This window comes from Anabrus simplex, chromosome 5 (genome assembly GCF_040414725.1).
Source record: "Anabrus simplex isolate iqAnaSimp1 chromosome 5, ASM4041472v1, whole genome shotgun sequence".
Taxonomy (NCBI): domain Eukaryota; kingdom Metazoa; phylum Arthropoda; class Insecta; order Orthoptera; family Tettigoniidae; genus Anabrus; species Anabrus simplex.
In genome coordinates, this window is record NC_090269.1 from 202491269 (window position 1) to 202510098 (window position 18830).

At 40.6% G+C, this 18830-nt stretch overlaps 1 protein-coding gene across 1 annotated transcript in view; it reads left to right on the top strand.

The window, feature by feature from the left end:
• LOC136874437 (retinoid-inducible serine carboxypeptidase-like) overlaps positions 1–18830 on the top strand; it is a 130312-nt gene that overhangs the window by 8791 nt on the left and 102691 nt on the right. The window contains exons 3-4 of the mRNA XM_068227802.1: positions 11977–12207; positions 13503–13613. Coding sequence (XP_068083903.1) covers positions 11977–12207; positions 13503–13613 — 342 coding nt within the window. The remainder of the gene's footprint in view (positions 1–11976; positions 12208–13502; positions 13614–18830) is intronic.

Here is an 18830-nt window from a genome sequence, read left to right on the forward strand (position 1 = left end):
TTCTGATATTCAGACACCATTTACATTCGCCAGACTGAGACATAATTTACTTATTTTTTTATTTTTGAATGAAATTGTTTGTGTATTCTTTGTCTTTAGCAGCCTCCGAGTGGAGGAAGATTTTGAAAATAAAATAAAAAACTGTGAGCTTTTTTCATGCTTGATTTTACGATGGGTTTGAAATCCACAAATAATATACAAAGGCTTTTCAGTAAAACGTGAAGTTTTAACAGCTCACCTATGCTTGTTTGTAGGTGGTAACACAGGATACTCATGCAGCTCCCAACTTCGAAAACGTATAGGTAAAGGTGTATCATTTTCTACAATCTTGAGCAATAGAAGTTTTTCTTGATCAGATAATGTTACATGTGGAATCCTCCACAATATATGATGAGTAAATTTCGAGCCTACTGGTGATTATGCTGCTTTAAGACAATTATAATTACTTCGATAACGGATCAGAATTAGCTCTTGTTTTGCGTTGATTTTAATACGTCTAAAATCATCAGTAAAGCCGAGAGTATGTTTCAATGGTAACATACCAGAAAAAGTACCTCCCTAACTAATCATACATTTGTTATTATCTTTCAGACACGGTCCTGCCATCCGTAAAAGATTACTATCTTTATCACTATAAGAAGGATAGAGTTTCATTGCACTTGTAATACCAACATTCTTCCATCTCTCTATTTCCACATTATTTAATAACGCGCTTCAGAAATGAGAAAAGCTAGACCATGGTTGTTAAGTTGAGATGTGCTTGGTCCATTCCCATCTGCCTTATCTAAGCGCCCTTCAATATAGAAGTAGCTTTCGTGTGGTAGCGTGTATACATTTTGTTGATTATTGATTTCATCGTTCTTACTGAGTTCAAACATAAAAGGTTGATAAGAATGAAGCTCACTTCGTATTACACCTCATGAGTTTCTACTGTGTTCCTAACGTCTAGCATTTCTTCCATTTTGTTGTAGTAGCGTATAACCTAAATCTAGGAGAATCTGCTTATGGCCATCTGTTAACTCGTTGAGTCTTCGCAAACATGTAGTATGTCTCCTGAATCTACACCGTGTTTTATAGATTTTTTCATATTGGTTTAAGATGAAGTTTGTAACCTATGTACGTGTGTCGATCTAAATTAATGAGCTGATTATGTATATTCACAAGCCTAAGAGTGATCTTACTAATGTGTTTTGCAGACACAGTTTGATAAAATTCTGACGGCTTCTCACGAGTAGTATAACCACTTTCCTGTGTAATAATAAAGTCGTGCAGCACGTGTCTATACAAGTCTGTAAACATTTTACAAGTGATGTTTACATGATGATCATCGAAAAGTGTTATAGGTTGATCAGACTCATAAGATACGTTCGGTATGATCTCTCTAGGTGAAAATCCAAGCAATGGTACAATTGAATCGGGTTGTGATTTGAAGTCAACCTTGAATGAAGACACAATAACACATTTATGTGTGATGATGCTCACAGTAATTGAGACTTGTAATTATTATTACTCTCAGCAGCATACTGTTCAGTTAAAACTGTTTCCATTTAGTCATGAATACCATTTACTGAATAACTGCCTGACGGTAGCGTTAGCACATCGTAATAGAACTTGTTTGCGCCATCACGCACATTATAGATTTTATTGTACCTTTCAAACGACACAAGTACAAGACTATGTGGCTGATGACCAAGTTCGATCGGTGGATTAAAGTAGACAGTTGTTTCAGGTCCTTCTCCGCGTACAGCGAACGTTCTTACACCGTTGGTCATTGCGTGCACACTGATCTTCTTTGTCTACTGTCTGGGTTTGATATAAGAACATAAGATACAATCGTCCGCACATGCATGTATTGGATTTTTGCACACGGTTTTTATTGTAAACAATATCTGCACTGCTTCCTAAATAACGTATGAGCTCAATTGAAGGAGGTAAATCTCCATAGCTATCGAAATACCATATTTGAGAGTTACGTTTAACGTAGGCAATCTAATCAGTTCCAGGTCCGCGACTGTAGTCTAAGTTAATTACAGCACTCTCACGTTCACGTGGGTAGGCTGGTAGTTGATCGCGCATATACACCCCGCGAAAATAATGAATTCCTAGTTGTTTAGCAAACGTAAAACTTCTCTGTGGGTTAGAGCTCGAAGTGACAGTGCATTCAGTAGACGTTATTTGGAGGTTTGTAGATGCTAAGCCCTTTCTTCGTTTGGCACCAGCTTCATGAGTACGCCTTTGCCTCGTAATGCAATTGCCTCCATTGTCTTGTTATGACGTTCACTCTCTTTCAACTTTTGCTTCGTTTCTTCTATAGCCTTAACAGTTCTTGCCACAGCACTAGCACTACCCAGCGAAGACCCTAATGCTGCTAGTCCAGAAAACAGCTCAGGAAGAAATCCTCCTCGTTTTGGTACAGGAATAATTCGTGCACGTTTACAAAACATTGCTCTGCACTTGGGAGACATTCTCGCTCTTGTTGCGCGTCGTGCCTTAGTAGTGGCTACTCGCGGACTGAATTCCCCTCGAGTACCTTTCCGTGCAGTCTTTACAACTTCCTTCCATCCAACTGTTTTAGTTTTCTTCTTCATAACGTTTGGATATAGTTGTTTCACCATTCTGCACACGTCTTTACTCGTCAAGAGCGACTTATGGACTGTCATTTACTTGTTGTTTCGTTTATATATATATATATATATATATATATATATTACTTTGGGATACTTTATTATTCAGTTACCATGAAGATTATAAAGCAGAAAGACACACTATCTGATAGTGACATAGTGCCACATCTCTTACCTAGTTCGGTTACAACTACAGAAAGACGTCATGGAACGTCGTTTCCTTTTACTATTCGAGGTATTATAACTGGCCCATTAGGATGCGGGACGACAAAAAACATTTTACTCACACTCATTACCTCTTTAAATGGCATACGAATCGAGAATATTTATGTTTTCGCAAAGTCACTCTATCAACCACCATATACTATTCGACAAATTGTAATGCACAATTTGGTTAAATATGGTTTGAATTATCTTCAATTTCATACCCATGATCAAGTACCATCACCGGATGATGTACTTCCTAATTCTCTTATGATCTTTGACGATGTCGCTACACAACAGCAAAACGTTATTCGTGCATACTTTAGTATGGGACGACATAAATATGTATATTGCATCTATTTATGTCAAACCTATTCTCGTGTGCCTAAGCAGTTGATACTCGACAACGCAAATTTTATTGTACTTTTCGGCAAAATGAGCGCAACATGCGACATATGTATGATGATCATGTTAACACTGATATGACATTCAATGACTTAAAACGTATGTGTGCTACATGCTGGTCATCATATCGTTACGGCTTTTTAGTTACTGATAAAGAAAGCGATGTATTACGGACGGTATCGCGTGTGTTTTGATCATTTGATATGCATCAACACAGAGTTACAGATTCCACCTGATCAAAAATCGCCATCATGACGACATCCAGCAAAAAAGATTACACAACATATTATAATCTGTGCTCGAAACAACATTGGACGAAAATTTAAAGAGCTTGAACGTATTCAAGTAGACACTGATTTATTTTTGAAAACGCAACGCACTGAAAGAAATTTTTAATTCTTCTTCATTGCCCAAGTCTACTACAAGTTCTGTTTCCAGGCAAACATCACATGATAAAGAGAAGCAAAAACAAGAAAAGCCTGAAGAACTGACGCAACACGACGTAATTAAAAGAGAACAGAAGCTGTAAATGCAAATAAGTGTCGAGTGTTTATTTCTAAGCTGTTTCCATCACATCAACCGACTGCACGTGGTCTTAATGTTATCTACGAGCTTTTGTTACTGTGTGTAGACGTAAGATACTGGAATGACCCTAACTTACTCGTAAAACGATTACAACTTCTATGAGCTTCGAAACATGCTGGTCACAGAGGTCACGAATCAGAAATTCTAGAAATAGAGAGAGAATTGCGTCATGTGGGTGTTATTCAGTAATGGTTCCTCAAGATAAGACCTCACCCGTAAAGATAAGCATCACACAAGAGTTACATAAACCAGCTCGCCGCACCTACTGTCGCAGACGCGTTATTACACGCGGAAAAGATGATCTCTGACAAACAGACTTAGTAGAAATGATTCCATATGCCTCTGTCAATAAGGGGTATAAGTATCTACTTACTGTCATCGTTGAGTAACCTAAGTTTGCTTTTGCACAACCTGTGCGTTCTAAGACAGCAGCTCAAGTCAAAGACGCATTTAAACATATTGTTGAACAATCAAAACGCTGCCTAAGGCTTCTTCAAACCGATCAAGGTAAAGAGTTTTACAACAAGGATTATTCTCCTTACATCAAGTTACATGGCATTCATCACTACTCTGCGTACAGTAATCTCAAGGCAAGTGTTGTAGAACGCTTTAATCGTACACTCAAGACAATGTTGTGGCGAGAATTTACAGCTCAATTTTCTTATCGTTAGACTGAACTGCTACCTAGACTCGTGTCTGCTTACAACGATACGCCTCATCGTACTATCGTCACGAAGCCACGTCGTGTTACTAAGAATACACAACCCTTAGATGCTATTCATCTTGTAATCAAAACGGCTGATCCGCGCCACCATCGCTTTATAAAAGGTGATTTCGTACGCATCAGCAAACACAAGTCTATCTTTGCAAAAGGATACACACCTAACAGGATCACAGAAATGTTTCAAATAAGGAGGGTTAAGCTTACTAATCCAGTTACGTATTCATTCCGCGATCTTTTAGGACAGCCTATTGAAGTAGGATTCTTCATCGAAGAACTACAGAAAACAAAATATCCTGATAACTAGTTAATCGAACGTGTTATTCGTCGTTGTGGAAATAAACTGTATGTGAAATGGTTTGGTTTTAATAAAAACTTCAATTCATGGATTAATAAAGAGGATATACTTTAAAACTTGACTTGACTTTTTATTCTAGAAACTTTACCTCTCCTTTCTTCTACTACATAAGACTTGCAAGTCAGCATTAATACTACTAGTTAATAGGACCCTATTGAAGAATCCATGCCCAGCATGCTTCCTCACCTTTCTCCCAGCACGTTTCTTCACTGTCTTCTGCGACAGCTTGCTTACTCTTTTCACAGCCGCGATAAGTGCTTATAAGCGAAGATAACTCGTTACTTTAAGGTCCGTGATACAGTTTAATGAGTTGACATGTAAGACACTGTCTCACTGAAGGTCTCCTAGATGATGTAAACTACAGGTTTGAAGCTCTGAGTCCACTCATGAGGCACCTTATCGAAGAATTTATTTACAGCATTCGCAGCTACATTGACCAAAAATGCCTTTGGCAATGCGCTCAGATCTTCTTCAGTAAAAATGTTTAGTTCCTTTTTGCAAGCATAAAACTTTACGATTGCCCTTTCAACTGCGTTACAATTAGCATCAGGTAGAAATGACATGATGTCTTTACGAATGTTTCTTTCACACTGCAGTCATTTCGACACTGCAATTTACATATGCTGTTCACCTTCCGGCATGCACTGCGACACAACCAAAGAGCATGCACACATGGCGTGGGGACTCTTTAATCGTTTCCCCACTATGCTCCTTGAGAAGAGTTTTAAATTATGGACATCCTAATTCATGCATGTCGATAATTTTTCATGTTGATGGTAGATACTCACGCAACCATTCCTTCTTTTCACAACCCTTGAAAAAACAAGATCTGCTCTTGACAAATGAGTGTTCATGATCACAGCTACAAAGGCATAAGGTGCTCCTTTTTCTTCCCATTTCAGACATAATTTTTTCTAACCACTGTGTCGGCTTTTTGTCTTCATCTGTTTGCAAACTGTAAGGGAAAGGGGGCTAAATAACTAAACTGACGAGTTTTGGCGCCCACAACACAGTGCAGTCCAACACAGCGCAGTCCAACACAGCCACCTCTTTGAACACAAATTTATTGCCGTTCACTTTAAATCTTTGTACATCAAATATTAATGTTCTTGTCATGACGGAATAAAGCGCTCTACTCTCTATCACAGTAATTTAGAGACTAAAGGAAATATTCTCACTTATAGCATATATAATGGCTTGAGTTTACTAGAGATTGACCTTATAACGAACGAGTCTAAATACGCATAACCATGTCGACGTGATCGCTGCATGTTAAAACAGTGCGACCTTAGTATTGCACATGCTCAGTCCGCCTATTATAGAACTGCACGTAAAGTATATACAATGCGTTTGATTCGCAGCTCGGTTACGAAATTTGTAAAGTGGTACAAGGCCTGAAGTGGAGTCAACTCTAGCACAGGTGCTTAACTCCGTAGAAAAGCTTTTTAGGAAGAGGAGGGGGAACTGGAGGAAGAGGATTGTTGATAGTAATTTGTTCGTCGGATGGATACGTGAATCCTTGAGCAGACCTCTCGATGCTCTTCGACAGGAGAAGGCTATGTGCCACTACCTGGTTTTAACCTCCCCCTTCCTATTATCATATATCATGTCATTCATTTCATCTCATTATCTTGCCTGATGAGGTTGACGTCAGAAAGGGAATGCGGTTAGAGAAAAATTCATCTTAACAGACTCATCTTACAACAAGCACCACACCGTAGAGAAACGGGGTCAGGAATGGACACGCGTTAGGTTATAATGTCATGCACCCTTAACCAGAAATCCGCATTTCAAACCACCCATGCTGTGACGTCACAGCTCTGTCAGGAGAAGGCATGTGCGTTCGGATAAGTAAAGATAAAGGTGCATTTTAAAATCTCCGGGTAACTCACGAAGTTGCCGCAAGAGCGCACTGATATATCTGTAGCGGGATCTGATAGTCATTTGTCACACTGTGACATCACAGCTCTGTCAGGAGAAGGCCTGCACGTTCGGTTATTTTTCAATCACCCGCTCTTATTACGTCATAGCTCCGTCACTGAGCCAAGAGGGAGACGGGCAAAGAGCCTGAGAGTGCGTGAGTAATCCGTTTTACAGTAACTTTCAAACTCGCCGCCAGAGTGTACCTCAAGCTGATGTACATGCGCACATGCGCACTAGCTATCCCAACCTGTTTATGTCTCTAGTGGGACCTAATAGTCATTTGTTTACAGTAACTCACGAAGTCGTGGCGAGAGTTCACTCTAGCCGGATCTGATAGTCTTTTGATTACAGTAACTCACGAAATCGCCACGAGAATGCACTGATATATCCACAGCGGGATCTGATAGTCATTTGTCTCACTGTGACGTAACAGCTCTGTCAGAAGAAGGCCTGCGCGTCCGGTTATGTAGAGATAGGCATGCATTTTTAAATCGCCCGCGCTTATTACGTCACAGCTCCGTCACTACTCCAAGGGGGAGACGACAAAGATCGTGTGTGAGGTTAGGTTACCGTTCGTGGCCAAATTAGGTTAACGCACGTGTTAACCACACCTACAAATAACCTCACTAGCTCGGCTCCTCCAAGGGGAAGCCGTCAGAGGTTAGGTAGGCGTTCCACATAGCGAGGTTAAGTTAACACGTCATAACATAAACTACCAGTCACCAACCGATTGGACTCCTCCAAGGGGAGCCTGCGTGTGAGGTTAGGTCAGCGCTCGTCATAACGACGTCTTAACCTCATCTGCAGGTCACCTAACCGATTTATAGCTCCTCGTGGGAGCCCGATCGACACGGCTCCTCCAAAGGGATCCGTGAGGTTAGCATTCCCCTCGTACGTAAGGGGTCCGTGACCTTTCAGACTTGGCTCCTCAAAAAGGAGGCCGTCCGATTCGGCTCCTCCAAAGTTGCCTGTGAGGTTATCATTGCCTCGTACGTAAGGGTATGACGTAATAAACTCACCTCGCGGTCAAAACACTCCAGGATGGCCAGTAAGTTTTGCATTGCCCTCGTACGTATGCGTATGATGTCATAAACTCACCTAGGGTGGTAAAACCCACTGAAGATCATTCTTTGACCAATTAGGGCCCTCCAATGAAGTTAGGCATGCTCTCGTACGCAAGGTTCCGCGTCCAATGCTTTAGAACCTGTATTGCCTTACTACTCAGTTGGGGGTCAATGACTTCGTTGTAGGATCGGCATAGCATTACTTCTCAACTAGGGGTCAATAACCACCTGGAAAAATGCTGACTGAGCACCCATTGTTTTAGAACATACCTTGCCCTACTAGTCTCGGTCATCGCACTATCTGACATGACACATTCTCTCGGATGGCTCTACGAAGACCTTGGCGTAACGAGGTAGACGTAGCAACGGGCCTGTGATGAGCTAAATGCAACAAATACCGACCCTTCCTGCGAGTTGATTTGCGCCAGTGTCCCGTCCGTTGTTGATCAGCAACCGTTTGCATCTCACTTAACATTTTCCAAACTATGGAGACGTCTCGATGTCACTCCAACACTAACGACGAAACCTTTTGCCACCATCATTTATATGGCAATATCACTATTCGAATACCTACTATCAGTATTAGGAATGGGCACTGTTGTCTTTTCAACGTCAGTCCTAAACATGTTATTTACACACTATCGACCTTACAATATTTTAAAGTTGAGCAACAGGGCAAACGCCTCCTGTCAGACAAACGTCGAACCTGATGTGTGTTTAGCATCGATATGTGCTCTAAAATTGGTCTACAGTTTCTGCTGTTAATATGTTTAATAGGTACCGTGACATATACCGTGTGAAATTCGAGAACTGTATTAGGGTTGTATTTCATTACAACGATGTGTACTCCAACTACAGTACAGATTGAGGGTGAAGATTAAAGACGACCAAAGCCCGTAGGGTAAATTCGTGTCCTCGCCGAGCATGGTGGTGCAGCTCTTGTCAAGCTCACCCCCAATGGAGGGGATTTGCATGTGCCCTTTTAACAACATGTAAGCCTTCTTCCCAATCTGAAATTTCCGGTAGTATCTGGAATCAAAGCAGGGCCTCCAAGGTGCCGGTGATACTATACGCCAGGCGTACTGACTCTATGGTGAGAGCATTGAAAGCATCGTCTGAGTGTTCACAATTAACACACCGTAAGCCTCACCACACTCCACTGCGCATAGTAACTTTGACGCAAGCTACTAGAATTTCCCTTTCTCCCCGCGGGAGATGCCATGATCCCTCTAGCACGGCCCCAGCAACTGATAGTGTCTGCCCAGGTTTGAACCCATGATATTGGAATCATATGACCGATACTCCACCATAGATCCACAGACGGATCAACCATTTCACGAGTCGCGACCTTCATAGTGGAGTATCATTGAGAATAAGGCCATAACAGAGGAGCATGCTGTGGCCCGTGAAGCCTCTGTCGTCAGTTTGGAGAATGTACTATGTTTTGGGGAAGCATCAACTTGAGTGCATCTCAATTGACAGGCCCTGTCAGAGCGTATCGTGAACTTGGTACCAGTTATAACCCACAGTGTGAATTGGCGTCAAAAGTCGTTTTGGCGTGTCTTGCTGGGGCTGGATCTCTCCCGATGGGACTCCGCTGGTGTGTTTGAGCGCAGCCGTGTAACTGCTCGTAAATATTTTGACAGTTCGGAGAATGCGCTGCTTCATACCACTCCAAAATGTTACCACCAAGATTACGTTTTCCTATAGAATAACCATTACGTGCAACAAGCCGAAGCCATTCATGCATACAGGCACGGGATCACCGTTTAAACACGGTCTCCTAAGTCAACGGACTTGAACATCATAGAGAACGTATGGATAATGTTAAATGAATGAGGCATGGTGTCTATGCAGACGACCCATCCAAGAATGCCGACCAGTTGTGGGGTCAATTTCTCAGGCTCCGCCAAGATATCGCTGAGGATGGGACTATTTTCGTAACTCGGGAAACCTAGTGCATGTTGACAAAGTATTGCTCCTGCATGCCAGTTTGTTATGCTGTAATTTTCTTCTTTGTTTTGTGTAAAGAAGACATGTTATCTTCCAGATATTAATGTAATTTCGTGTTACCACTGTGCCATGAGCCAGGTAAGGGCTAAATGCCCATGTGTTGTTGGACAAAAACAAGTATCCACTTCTTCTTTATGCTGTTTTAATGACGGCTGTGAGACAGCAACCACATCACCTGTGACGATACTAAAGCTATGAAAACTTCACTGTTCTCACCTTTTCCTTTCTGTCTTTCTTCTAACTGAAAGACACACTCCACGCTCCAGGCGCCTAAAAATGGTGACACGTTGGGCAAGGAAGAGCATATTATTCTTTTATGCGCCCGGTGAAAGCTAATATTATCCCCGAGGCGTCGGCAAGCACGCATTACTCGGTTTTCATATAATTTTGTAGTGTTTATAGCCTACCAAAATTTCCCGTAGCATCAGTGTGGATTCACCCCGAGGACTTCCAGGTGACAACTATAACGCCTGATGTAACCTGCTCTATGTGACTTGAACTTCTGTGACTATAAGAGATGGGCCATTTTCTAGAACTGTACATTATTATTGTGGTCAGTTATGCCTGAAGTGTTCAGTCTACAGCTTCTGGAGTGAACTGTGTAACACCATGAAACGTCATTTGCTGTAATCACAATTGCTTCGACAACTTTATCTTGAAATAAAGAACGAATAGAACAATTATCTGTTTAATCAGCCTCTCACCTTCACGGCCGCGTCCAGTTTTCTATTGGGTGATTTACCTTTTTCTATGCATCTTACAAAACCCACAAGTGAAGTTACTTCATATGTATGGTTTTCATCCTATGTGTTAATTCTTAACCTAGACTTTATCTCTTCAATACCACGGTTCTCACCTTATTTCTGTTTACTATTAAAGCGTGTATCATACACTAATTGCCCAAAAGTCATCGGAAAACGCTAAATGTGTTGTTAATAATGAGTTGCTCCTCCACGAGCCCTCAAAACGGCAGCAATACTTCGAGGAATCATCTCTATAAGGTGCTGGAATCGTTTTGGAGGGATATGGACCCATGCATTTTGCACTGCTACCCACAATTGGCCTTGCGTAGTTGGCGCGGGATTCATGTAGCGTACAACAGCATCGAGAACTTCCAATAAATGCTCGATTGGATTATATCGGGGTATCTGGAAGGCCAATCTATGGTCGTAACTTCACTGGACTGTTCCGCGAACCACCTGCGCGCCATCACAGGGCGGTGACATGGCGCGTTGTCCTGTTGAAACATGGCATCTCCGGGGCTATATAGGGATGCAGATGGTCTGAAAGAATGTCCACAAAACGTGCACCTGCCGATGTTCGCGTGAGTCATTGAGCTCTTTGTCGACGTGTCAGCAAGGGGACACGAGTTGGTCGTCGGCTGGTGAAGCCTATGCGGTTCAGTTGCCTCCTTAGAGTCCTAGTAGAAATGGGTTCCTGACTCCCAACGTGCAACTGGACGGTAATCTGACTCACAGTAGCCCGGCGAGCGTCCAGTATGGTTCTGCGGAGGCGACGTGATGTCCGTTCGTTAACCTGTGGTCTTCCCGTGCGACGGTTTACATGGGTGGTAACATTCTCTCTACGATACTGAAGATCCACCTTCGACACTGTTGATCTCGGAAACCTGAATTCGCGTGTAATCACAGCAAAGCTATGACCCATGCGCCGTGCGCCGATGATCATCCCATGTTCAAAGTCTGTTATCTCGCGACGTGTTGACATCTTCACGTGATTGGCGTCTGTAACAGACTGCTCAGCTACGCCCCAGCTAGCCGCAACGCTCAGGGGTCATACACGACACATTTTCTAATGAGACACGCTTTCCCGTGACCTTTGGCCACTCTGTGTACAAATACATCATTTTTATTTAACAAATGTATTGCCTGACAAGGTGGAGCTCAGGCATTTATTCACTTGCATGCAGAATATTACCAACTTATTTTATTTACGATTGAAACTTACAATTACATTCTTAAAACTTATAGTACTCTTATAATTACTGTAATTCATAAATAAATAATATAGAGGATTTGATTTTTAAGGCACATTGCTATTCATTGGTATTGTTTTTTCTAGGTGAACGAAGTAAACGTGCTGTATATCGACAACCCAGTGGGCTCGGGTTTCAGTTACGTAGAATCAGATGACCTGCTTGTGAGCAACAATCAGCAGATAGCAACAGATCTCGTCAACTTCACACGTCAGTTCATGAATGAGCACTCCCAGTTCCGCACCACACCAACCTACATCTTTACCGAATCTTATGGAGGGAAGATGACTGTAGAATTCGCTCTCTATCTCCAGAAGGTACGACAGCAAATCTAAAACAAATACAACGATATTTAAATTTCGGAGAGCTCTTGAAACATTCATCCATCTGCCTTAGTACGTCTATTAAGCCCGACTTCTGCTTGATTCCTGCTTTATAGAATGTCACCAAGTGAATTATGATGCACGATCCTTTGAGAGGGCAGTTGAATCTTCTATACATATAACAAAACTATACTACGATGTTTGTTTGTGTGATTGTTCCGCCGTAACTCGGAAATGTCTGGTGATATTTCAATTAATTTGATGTACGTTTAGCTGCATTACTAACTCAAATACTAGGTCGTATGCTATAAAGATAACTTGAACCACATGGTTGTAGTAAAACGAAATGTAAAGCAAGTCGGTTTAGCTGACCTTAACCTTTTGTGCTGGCATTTCCCAGCGATTGCTGACAGATCATACACGGTCACAAAAATGATTTATAAGCAAATCTATAAGTGATAAATTTAATTTTAATGTTCTGGGTATTAGGTCCCATTAACGACTTTTACGTTTATAGCAGCATAAGGATGCGGAATTTATGCCACAGAGGTTCCTTTACGCGCTGAAAATCTACTAATATGAGGCTGACGTATTTTAGCGATTTCAAATACTGAGCCGAGATCAAACTCGCCAACTTGGGCTCAGAATGTCATTTTCTCTCCCGCCTGAGCCATTCAGCTTGAATACAAAATTGTAAAGGGGAACATTATGTCTGTCTAAAAGGTAGCTCGCAATAAGCGTTTTTATAGTTTTCGTTCACAGAAAATTATTGCTAAAAATTTGAGGCACTTTAAGAAAATAACCACGTCCACACGAGAGTAAATTTAAACACAGAGAAAAGGCTTTACGGGAAGTAGTTCGAACAATAGTTTTGGAGATATCACCTCCGAAAACACCTATTCACTGACGGTTAGTAAGACTGTATTAATTTTATGGGGTGGCAAAAGAGTGCTTCAGCAGTGATCTTACAATTCCAACATTTGTGAAGTCAAGAATTGAAATTATCTTTCAGAATCACTTGTTTTAGCCAGGATGAACTTCGGCTCATGAGCCGTACCCTCTACCACTGATCAGGCAAGTCAGGTACAAAGAAAAGTTATGATGAAGAAATAAATGACACCAATAACACCCGGTGATAAATATCTGAAAACAATAATGAAGGGTATAATGCTGTTTGTTGCATACAGCATCCATGATATATTCTCCAAATTGACATCACAGGTTTCACTATTTAAATATTTCACTCAGCCTTACAACATGCTCCAAATAAATAATCCTTTATTTTTCAGGACATAGAAGCTGGTAATGTGCAGGCTAATCTGAAAGGAGTTGCTCTTGGAGACTCTTGGATATCTCCGCTAGATTATTGTATGTCTTACGCCGATTACCTGCTAAATACTGTAAGTATAATATATATTTATCACAAATATACTACTATTACTACTACTTACTCGTATAGTCTCACCTACAGCGTGCAAACACTTTTGATATGACGTGAAATTTTCGGCTTGCTGTTAGATGGGAAAGAACAACTGGGCGATCCACTGTTGCGTTTTGATTGATAATGAGCAGGCTGGTATGGGATAAACTCAGCTAGCCACTTTTTAAGGCTACACCTGAATACACTGAATTGCATTTCCTTTTAATCCGATAGCGACTTGTTGAACATTTTAAAGAGAACCTGTATTGTTTAAAATGTAACGAAGTGTATCAATTTGCTTTAGTGAATTAGTATCGTATTTGTGAACATCACTTCTGAGTTGTATTTTATCGAATCAATCAATCAATCAATCAATCAATCAATCAATCAATCAATCAATCAATCAATCAATCAATCAATCAATCAATCAATCAATCAATCAATCAATCGATCGATCGATCAGTCAATCAATCAATCTATCTATCTATCTATCTATCTATCTATCTATCTATCTATCCATACCACAGTTTTGCATTCATTCATGTACACTAAGAAGTGAATTATAGAATTATATACAGCATGTGTTCATAACACTCATGACGGATAGCGTAAAATGAAAGGCCTGCGGACGGCGCACACGGGATACTTTGTTATAATATATAATACTATTTTATGGAGAGGCAAATGTTCAGATATTTGGCTACAGAGTAGAATTCCAATGTTGTTTTCTGTTTTGTTTTTTCAATTCGCTTTGCGTCCCACAGATAGGTCTCATGGCGAAGATGGGAGAGGAAAGGGCTAAGAGTGGAAAGGAAGTGGCCGTAGCCCTAATTAAGATACAACCCCAGCACTTGCCTGGTGTTAAAATAGCAAACCACGGAAAACTATCTTAAGGGCTGCCGACAGTGGGGTTCGAACTCACTATCTCCCGAATTCAAGCCCACAACTGCACGCCCCTAACCACATGGCTAACTCGTTCGGCAACTCCAATGTTGAAAAATATTGTAAGAAAAGGCAAAGTAGGCATTTAAAAGATATTATCTGGAAACTTCACCTCTGACGGCTTAGGAGACACACTTCTCTTGGTAATTTACTTGCATTAATAGTTATTTTCACAAGAGACACGGAAAGTTACAAGTGCGATATTTATGGCAGATTATTTCCAAACGATTACGGTAAATGTATATCTAACAAACGCCTTTTATGGAGCCAGGAGGTTATATTAATGTTTATAGTCAAACACCTCTGACACTTGAAGCAACAAATATATTCTGCTTTAAGAACTTAAGAAGCTAATACCTTCGCTACCCTTATCTGATAAGGAATCTACTTTCAAGGCGTGGATCGGAAAATCCAAATAGTTCTACAGGAGCCGAAGCCCATACTACACGTATATAAGGAGGAAAGGAGAGTATTTAGGGGTTGTAGTAAGCATGTAAAGGATAGGGCATATAATTCTCCGGTAAGACCCGAACTAGAGTAAGTTTCCAGTGTATGAGACACTCACCAGCATTGCTTAATTCAAGAACTGAAAAATAAACAAGGAAAAGCAGCTCGATTTGTTCTGGGTGATTTTCATTACGAGTAGCGTTATAGAAATGTTGGAAAGTTTGGGCTGGAAGACTTGAGAGAAGGGAGAGGAGTTGCTCGTCTAAGTGATATGTTCCAAGCTGTCAGTGGAGAGATGGCGTGGAACGACATTGGTAAACGAATAAGTTAGCCTGGTGTCTTTAAACGTAGGAAAGATCAAAATATGAAGATAAATTTGGAATTCAAGAGGACAAATGTGGGCCTAATATTCGTTTATAGGAAGGGGAGTTATGGTTTCGAATAACTTACCACGGCAGATATTCAATAAATTTCCAATATCTTTACAATCATATAAGAAAAGGCTATGAAAACAACAGATAGGGAATTCGCCACCTGGGCGACTGCCCTAAATGCAGATCAGCAATGAATGATTGAAAGACAACGGCTATAAAGAAAGTCTGAGAACAAAATATGAATCATGAAAGCTGAAAGCTCCCAAGCGCTCCAGCGTTCAAGACCAAAGTATCACCAAATAGAGCAGTGGATAAACCATACTTCGGTGACTAAGGAAAACAAAATTAAATGCAGTTAATTTTAAAACTTAGTCACTCAAGGACAAAATTGAAGAAGGAAAACGAGGCTACACACTCGTGCGTCCTTATATATTCCCAAGTCCCAAGACAAGAAAAATCTACACTTTAAGTTTAAATGAGAAAGAGAAACCTACATAAATTAAAGTCCAAGTAAATGCAGGTCGACCTAACCGTAACATGCTAAGGGGGATGCTGTAAACTTCCCTTTTGTCACACGTAGTTAATGTTCACATAGATGAAAAACCGCCTTTATCTTGTGATGCCACCTTCTCACGCCAGCCCCAGCCCCAGCATCTCCCGAGGAAGACCTCCTCAGTTACGTAGAACACTCTAAGATTCAATGCAGATAGACTACTCAGCTCAAAAATCTAGTAGTATTTCTAGAGGGGCTGGCTGATAATTCTAGAACAATGATGTAACGCATTTTCTTATTGGTGGAATTTAATGAGATAATGCAGATTTAAATTGGTTGATAAACCTTAGAACAGTGGTAATAACTCCAAAGTAGTAAATAAACAACTGAAGAGAGATGGGCTTACTAAACCTCCAAACATAAACTTTCTCGGTGGCTAGTGACAGAAACAAACACAAGGTAGCACTAGACACTTGCTGTTAGATAACTCTAACTCATATACGTAGAAATTCTTGGATATGGAACAGTTCAAATACTTCTTAATAGGTAACACCACAGTCGGAGATACGACGCCAGTTTAAACTTAGGGAGAGCTAACTATTATTATTATTGTTAAGGAAATATCGTGGTTCACAGAGGTGTAAGAAACTGCTGGGGTGAATGGGCGGACAAGGAATTAACTAGAGCATTAGTTAACACAATACATTTTGAAATTTTATTCCTTTACTTTTGTTTTTTATTAAAGATAAATAGAAGATCTGAATAAACCATAAGAATATTATAATAAGCTCATAAGCTCTAACAACAATTCCGAAAACCAATCAGGTAAAACTTGAGAGGATTACAAATACTAATTTTCAGAGAAAAGTGCTGGTTTGCTCTTGGCAGGTAAACAATTTACAAGAGCATTATTTGCTCCAATCCTGCACACTACAAGGGAGTCTGGGCTCCAACTGTATCATAGTTCAGCCTCACAGAGGCATCAGTTTTTAAAAGCTTAGACATCGTTGCCCTGATGTTGACGTATTTATCGCTCAACAGTTTGTTACACAATGGTCTATAAACAATTACTGAATAAATAGGGCATTGTGTACCCATAGTAAATGTCCTTAATGTAAAAAGGAGCGGTTTAACATGATTGGCCATGAACAAAAGGCTAGGAGGTGAAACACTTGCACTTCTGCTAGAATACTTTAAAACCTTAAGTGGTCTTATGGCCCAAAGATACAGAGGCTAAGACTATTCCACGCGGGGGAGACTTAATGAGAAACATTAAATTCGAAAAGAGTGTTAAGAAATTTATATGATTAGAAACTTTAGTCATCCCATACCAAGTTGAATAGGAATCAACAGAGGGTAATCACTCTTTGTTCCCTTACATTACATTTTTCCTGGAAGGGAATAGAACAGAGTCCTCAGACCGGCAGAAAATTCTACATTAAAACCACCAGGTTTAGAAATATACATAAAATAAAAGAGGTTTGAAACCTTCCCCTCAAGCTATCTGCCAGAGCTATCACATGTTAAGAAAATTCTGACATTAGCTTGTGCGAACGCCGACCGCGGCCCCTGCCCCCGAAGAGCACGCCGCACTCACTAAACTGGAGCGATGAAGATGACAATACGGCCCTAAAGCGCCCAGCTTATATAGTATATCGAGCGGGAGTTTCCAGTAGTGGTGGGGACGGAGCGAGTAGAACTGTAGAGTAACTCGGTTCTTCAGGTTTACGTGACGTCACAGCGGAGCACCGATTCAACTCGAATACTCCGTATAGCGCTGCGGGTGCTTTAGTAAACCTTCCAGCCAGGGTACAATCGCAACACCACTGTGCTGTTGTTCAGACTCCAGACTGAGACGTCTGTTCTTTTGTGTTTCCTTATACTACATACATATTTGTTTAAAGTTCTTGCGCTATATTTTCTAGCGATATTTGTAATAAGAAAGAAGCAATAATGCCATGGTAGTCCTCCCAAGCATGGCAGTATTTTACTAGCAGTCCAGGTAGAAAATCCGCTACTTGTTAATTTGCGATCAAATCTATTGTACAGGTGGAGGAACGTCAAATTTATGGAATCGCATACAACGGGAGCATCGTAAAGACATGGTACAAATATAGTTGCACATCGTAAAAGTAATTCCATTCCTACATGTGGATGAGACAGTGCAGGAATAAAACTAAGTTGCATAGGAGTTTAGCTACTTTTGTATGTGAAGACATGCAGTCACTGAGGGTTGCAGAGGATAGCTTAGATCCTTTCCAACAGAACAAAATAGTACTATGCCACCATAGCTCAATTGGTAGAGCTACCAACGCGAACAAGGGAGGTTGTGGGTTCGGATTCCACTGGTGTCCGGTTGGCCACTTTTTCTGTACTTAACATCTCTTCAACACGTACTAAATGTACGTAACATGACCTAATAGGTTGAAAGTCGATTTTGATTACAATGCGGTCGTGAAATTTCAATATTCACTGACCTTTAAGTGAACTTGCTCTTGATTACCTTAGCGTACCGGGTACCTGCTACATCTGTGCCCGCATAGGAGGTGTTTTCATGTAATAGACAAATTATTTCAGAGCGAAGGTCGTTGCTTTCTGCAAAACGAGCGGAAACTCTGATATTTCTGAATGGAAATTCCTCCTATATAACACCTGTCCCATGCAGTACAGAACACTAACGGCACTTCCCCTACTGTCTGTGTACAACGTGTTGTCTTGATTTTAATGCTTGTCACAAGATGGAGAATTGAGTTCATTTGTATAATTTACTTATTTCCATTACTGATGTTATCTTAACAGATTTTTTATTTAACTCCTTACCATACAGTTATAAATGAAATGTTTGACATTATATTCGTCAATTATCACATTATGGAATACGGTACGTTTATCCATATGAATTAATATTTATTGTATTTATGTATTAATTTGTATGTTTATT